This window comes from Nomascus leucogenys, unplaced genomic scaffold, assembly GCF_006542625.1.
Source record: "Nomascus leucogenys isolate Asia unplaced genomic scaffold, Asia_NLE_v1 Super-Scaffold_285, whole genome shotgun sequence".
NCBI lineage: Eukaryota > Metazoa > Chordata > Mammalia > Primates > Hylobatidae > Nomascus > Nomascus leucogenys.
The window spans coordinates 1,970,534-1,976,747 of NW_022095770.1; the positions used below are offsets into that span (position 1 = coordinate 1,970,534).

The 6,214-nt window shown below is 46.5% G+C and overlaps 1 protein-coding gene across 2 annotated transcripts; it reads left to right on the top strand.

Annotated features, from left to right (window-relative positions):
* Positions 1 to 265: 265 nt before the first annotated feature.
* LOC100584464 (keratin, type I cuticular Ha3-I) lies at positions 266 to 5,496 on the top strand. 2 transcript variants are annotated; one of them, XM_003279418.2, is made up of 7 exons: positions 266 to 1,165; positions 2,158 to 2,240; positions 2,953 to 3,109; positions 4,366 to 4,527; positions 4,619 to 4,744; positions 4,920 to 5,140; positions 5,352 to 5,496. In XM_003279418.2, the coding sequence occupies exons 1-7, from the start codon at positions 818 to 820 to the stop codon at positions 5,467 to 5,469; spliced, it is 1,215 nt and encodes a 404-aa protein (XP_003279466.1). In that variant the 5' UTR covers positions 266 to 817; the 3' UTR covers positions 5,470 to 5,496. The 2 variants fall into 2 exon arrangements, with proteins under 2 accessions (XP_003279466.1, XP_012359175.1); XM_012503721.2 differs by having other exon boundaries at positions 818 to 1,165; positions 4,619 to 4,748; positions 4,924 to 5,140; positions 5,352 to 5,469.
* The last annotated feature ends 718 nt before the right edge of the window (positions 5,497 to 6,214 follow it).

The window sequence follows — 6,214 nt, forward strand, 5'->3', positions numbered from 1 at the left end:
GACATCGAAGTTCTGCATGTTTGAGGATCATGTTTGTAAAAAGGATCTAGTTTGTGAAAAGTGGCCACACTACCTTGGGCCTGTGCAGGTTCTTAACAAGTAAGAACTTCTTTTGACCATAGCATTGAGTCTTATCTTCCACCCCTCCCAGTGTCTATTACATCGCCCTGGATGAAATTGTCGTAGTGGATATCTATTATTTGGTTGATTGGTGTCATTATGGATATGAAAAAAGCCCATCATATCAGGAAACATGGCCATCAGGAACTGTCCCAGAAAGGATATATTCCTCTTTCTGAGAATCATGAATTTGGAACTTGGCACTTGGAAATGTGACCTAGCAAAAGACACATGGGCAAGAGCTATGCTTTTCCATTTCACCAAGGAGAGCCAGAGGCTTGCCAAAGAGTTGGGGGCCTCAAGCCACGAAGCAGAACAACAATACTGTCTCTTGACCTGCTGCACCCCACTGAAGAAGGCCAGGGCTTTCATGAGTCCAGGTCTTTGAAGTCACACCATGAAGCTCTTACATCATGACACACAGCATGGCAGAGGAGTCCTGACTTAGCGAGAAGCCCAAGTAAAGTCTTTTATGAGGGGAGAGACTCTTCTGAAGAAGCACAACAAATGGAGGGAAGGGCTTTTGACAATCACCAAATGAGCAAAAAAAAAAAAAAAAAGGTGGGGGGGCGGTTGTCTTACATGTCCACACCCTCCACGGACGAGGTATAAATGCTCCCTGGAGGAAGGAGACCCACCGCTCTACAACTTGGAGATTTTGGACTGTGTCTTCAGCTGGACACTCCCTCCCTGCACCATGTCTTACAGTTGTGGCCTGCCCAGCCTGAGCTGCCGCACCAGCTGCTCCTCCCGGCCCTGCGTGCCCCCCAGCTGCCACGGCTGCACCCTGCCCGGGGCCTGCAACATCCCTGCCAATGTGAGCAACTGCAACTGGTTCTGTGAGGGCTCCTTCAATGGCAGCGAGAAGGAGACTATGCAGTTTCTGAACGACCGCCTGGCCAGCTACCTGGAGAAGGTGCGTCAGCTGGAGCGGGAAAACGCAGAGCTGGAGAACCTCATTCGGGAGAGGTCACAGCAGCAGGAGCCCTTGGTGTGTGCCAGCTACCAGTCCTACTTCAAGACCATTGAGGAGCTCCAGCAGAAGGTGAGGAGTGGGGGACACAGTGCCTCCAGGAGGAAGTTGTCGGGAGAGAATCCGAGCTGTGATTGAGAAACAACGTGAGCTCTTGATGTGAATGAAAAGCTGAAAACTGGCCTTCCCATTTTATTTTCTTGAGGGCCCATCTAATATTAGACTTGGGACTGTTAGGTCTAAATATTTGCATAGTGTTAGTCTATGTGGAGGTAGCAGCACTTTGCATAAATGAGCTGTAATTAAAAACTACCTCTGAAGGCTTCCATGCACTTGCCAAGCTCCAGAATAATTACCCTGAGGTGAGAGAAAAGGACTGAGTCCAAAGGAAGCTGGGGAAACGGAATCTTTTGTAAAGATTGGGCTATTTTCTTTCTCCCTCATCTGAGCTTTTTGCCCCTTGGACTGCTGGCTGCCTCTCTCTTCTGGGTTCCTACTTATCCTGATTTCATTGTCCTCACCTTCATGCCTCTGGGCTTCTCCTGGTGCACAGTGTCCAGTGAGAGCCTAAAATGTTTGGCCAAAATTGGGAAGATTGGAAATGACCTAGGACAAAGTAGTCCCAGTTATCTTGGACATCTGGGAACATGTGGCTTCTTCCCTGATCCAGTCCCCTGCAATTGCTAGTTTACCTATTTGTCTTTTCTGCTTGATTGAAAGTTTCCTGAGTGCAGGATCAAGCACTTACCAATTTTTGTATCCTCAGCTCCTAGTATCATGCCGGAAACATAGTGGGTGTTTTTCATAAATGTCAACTATTATGATCAGCTTCTCAGTATTGCTCATTAGGATAGAAAAAAGATTATCTACTTATACTTTTTACATATTTTGGTGTTCTTTTTTTGAATATAATTTTGGAAATATTCATTAAGTACCTGCTGTATATAGAAAGCATTTAATAAGATAGACATCCTGATCCTTCCAAGGAAGTGAATTAGGAAGGACTGCCATTGGTGAAAAATTACCAAGTCCTTGCTCATTCTTGAATGTTTTGGGCCTTCTAGATCCTGTGCAGCAAGTCTGAGAATGCCAGGCTTGTGGTGCAGATCGACAATGCCAAGCTGGCCTCAGATGACTTCAGAACCAAGTGAGTGGGCAAGTGGGGTGTTGCTGTTTGTTTCTCTTCTCTGGCTGCCGTCCTTCCCTTTAGCCTGTTGTCAACACAAGTTAAACAAACACTGACTGAGCTATGTTCTAGCTGCTTTCCCCAAGAATCACAGAGCCACCACACACCGTAGCTCAGAGATCCTTTCCCCAGGCCTTAGACTTCCTTTCCTCCTTCTTCTCCTCTGTGAAGTGACACCCCTAGTCGTACTGTGAGTCAGTGTAGACGTGTTGGCCCCTGATGTTCTCCTATGCACAGAACCCGTTCATGAGAATGGAGAATGTGGAAGTATATTATTTTGGAAATCTTACAGTTTGTTGGCTTTTATTCGAAATCCACTGGCTTTCTTTTCTCTTTTTTTTTAGAGACAGGGCCTTGCTCTGTCACCCAGGCTGGAGGGCAGTGGTGCAATCATAGCTCAGTGTAACCTCAGATCCTCAGATTCCTGGGCTCAAGCAATCCTCTCCCCCTTAGCCTCCTGAGTAGCTAGGAATATAGAAGTCTATCCACTGGATCTTTAAACATAAAATTACCAGTGCATTTTCTTCCAGCTCGATGCTGAAAACCTAAACAAAAGAGATGGCTATAAAAACTACAAACCCTAATTCCTAGTTGCCTGACTAACAAAACCAAAGCAGAGTCAAGGCCAGGCCTATTCCTGCCCAGCCTGTTCCTGACCCTCCTATGATCACAGATACGAGACCGAGCTGTCCCTGCGGCAGCTGGTGGAGTCGGACATCAATGGCCTGCGCAGGATCCTGGATGAGCTGACCCTGTGCAGGTCTGACCTGGAGGCCCAGGTGGAGTCCCTGAAGGAGGAGCTGCTGTGCCTGAAGCAGAACCATGAGCAGGTGATTTCCCTGAAGAGTGACGGGCTCAGACTCGCCAGGACCTGTTTCACAACCACCACAGGGTCCAGGACAGGCTGTCAGTAGAGGCTCAATTAGCTGAGGAAGTAATTCTGCATACAAAAATGGATATGTAGATAGTGAGTAATCTGAAAACCTGTGATATGAGGTTAGGATTTTTCTGCCAGAGGCAGGAATGAGAGTGAGGAAGTTGGCAAGCCCAGTAGTGAGGAAAGCTGAGTAACGAGGCAGCAGCCACAGCCTCTCCTGCACCCAAGTTAGAGTGCACGCAGCAGCAATCTTCTATTCCAATTCTCCATTTGTAGCTGGAGAAGCCAGGATGGCCTAGGCCCACCAGGCAGAGAAAGCTGAGCTGGAACAAAATGCAACTCTCCTCGTTCCTGTCCAGAGCTCTTTCTGCTGTTTAGTGTTGCTTGGAAACAGCCTCGAGCAAAATGCTCACCGTTATGGCTAAGTCCGTTGGACAAAAAAGAAGACACGTATTTTATGCAACCTGAAATCCAAGAACAATGTAAATGGTGACAGTTAATATTAATCAAGTGCTTAGTATGTGCCAAACATTGTGCTAAGTGCTTTAACTCCGCAGGCAGTTCTCATTTTAAGATGAAGAAACCGAGGCTTCAAGAAGCTTCTAGAAGCAATGTATTAAGTGGTAGAGATGAGGTTGAATACAAATTTGTCTGAAATCCACCTAAGCTCAAGTACCAAGCTATGCTTAGCAGGGAAGTAAACAGATACTTATTGCCTTCAGCAAAATCTATGCTGGTGGAATCAACAAATCACCCTTTAAGTCTCTTCTATGCCAGGATGGCAGATTCTGAAGTAAGCGGTCTGTATTTCCTCTTTAGCTAGACTCTATTCTTTTTATTATCCATGCTTAAGAGTCAAACATATGAGGCTACATGGTATACTAGCAAAAACACTGAACTGGGCATTTGGGGACCAGAGTTTACATAATGGCCTGCCAGGTATCAGCCCTGAGACCAAATCACTGAATCTCTCTAAATGAGGAGTGATGCATTTAATACAAAGAGCAGAGAGAAGTCATGGGCTTGAAAGTACTTTGTAAAAAGTGGAGTATACAAATTAGTCATTGAATCTAGATCCTGGTTAATGACAGGATCAGAGGGAACAAAGTTTCTTGAAAGCTTGAGAATGATCAGAAGTTGAATTGCGGTCTCTTAAGGAGAGCACCAAGATCCTTTGTGAAATTTAAAATTTTGCCCTTTCTCCATCAGGAGGTTAATACCCTGCGCTGCCAGCTTGGAGACCGCCTCAATGTGGAGGTGGACGCTGCCCCCGCTGTGGATCTGAACCAGGTCCTGAACGAGACCAGGAGTCAATATGAGGCCCTGGTGGAAACCAACCGCAGGGAAGTGGAGCAATGGTTCGCCACGCAGGTGGGCATCTAAGCACGTTGCCACTCAGGACCCGAGGTGCCCCAGGGCCCTGGAGACAGAGTCTGATCCTTTCCCCACTTGGGTGTTTCAGACCGAGGAGCTGAACAAGCAGGTGGTATCCAGCTCAGAGCAGCTGCAGTCCTACCAGGCGGAGATCATCGAGCTGAGACGCACGGTCAATGCCCTGGAGATAGAGCTACAGGCCCAGCACAACCTGGTGTGTATTGTTCAGACCTGCTGGTGAGCGATGGGAAGTTGGAAGGCAGAGTCCCGGGGATGTGCTTGGGGCCACACACTCTCCTTAGCTCTTGGAGCTTGTGAGTTCTTTGGAACCCCATGGAGGAACCTTTTAAGGAGCAGCTCTCTGACACTCTTGATCTTCCCCACCACAGCGAGACTCTCTGGAAAACACGCTGACGGAGAGCGAGGCCCGCTACAGCTCCCAGCTGTCCCAGGTGCAGAGACTGATCACCAATGTGGAGTCCCAGCTGGCGGAGATCCGCAGTGACCTGGAGCGGCAGAACCAGGAGTATCAGGTGCTGCTGGACGTGCGTGCCCGGCTGGAGTGTGAGATCAACACGTACCGGAGCCTGCTGGAGAGTGAGGACTGCAAGTGAGTATGGGGGTAGTAATCTTTTCCTTGGGGCATGTGAGGTTGCTGTGGAGATGAATAGTCTTCTTGATGGAAATGAATTTATAATTTCAAGCTTTTGTTTGGAGGAAGTCCAAGGAAGAACAATATTCTTACACAAAGCCCTTTTAGTATTTTCCAATCTCTTCAGCTCATTTTACTCTAACTTGCTCCAATGATTTTCTGCCCACAGGCTCCCCTCCAACCCCTGCACCACAACCAATGCATGTGACAAGTCCACTGGGCCCTGTATCTCTAATCCCTGTGGCCTACGTGCTCGGTGCGGGCCTTGCAACACATTTGGGTACTAGAGGCCCCACGACCAGGAGGAGAAGAAAGGCATCAGTCACACCTCAACTCTACTTCATCCCAACATCTCCAACAGTGACCACACTTTGGAAAGAGGCAGAAACCTTTCTATCAGCCCTGGCTTCCAGGGGTCAACTCTAGCCTTCCACTGTATTCTCTGGCTTGATTCTTCAGCATAAGCCTGCAAAATCTGTCTTCTGAGTCACATAGAGAGACCTACAGCAGAATCAAGATCAAGTAATATCTATCATCCTAAAGACACATTTGCATAACATGTTATACTTGAACAAAACTTATCTAAATGCAATTTAGAGAAAATTCCATTAAGTGTGCTAGAGCTGATGGGCATGCTATGAAACAGAACATAATTGGAGTAAGTCTTCCTTGTCACTCTTGGTCTTTGGAGATGCAATAGAAATCCTTTGTTAACCTCCTAATAAACTCTTATTCAAAAGTTATAATTGTCTGTTTCACTCATTAATTCCAAAATTGGCTGTCTTGTATAAATTAAAAAAAAACAGTGTTTTTCCATCAGATGAAGAGGTTATTCACTCCATATATGGTCTATGATTTCCTTCAATGGAAAAGCCTCCATGAAAGACTATTAACCTGGATTTAGTGTTTGGGAAGAAGGTGGTGGGAAAAAGAATGGCAAATTCATATGAAGGTGTCTTTAGAGATACAGGAACTACTTATTTTGAAACATTAAGTGGAGGGATCCGAAAACATTTGGAGCAAAAAAAAAAA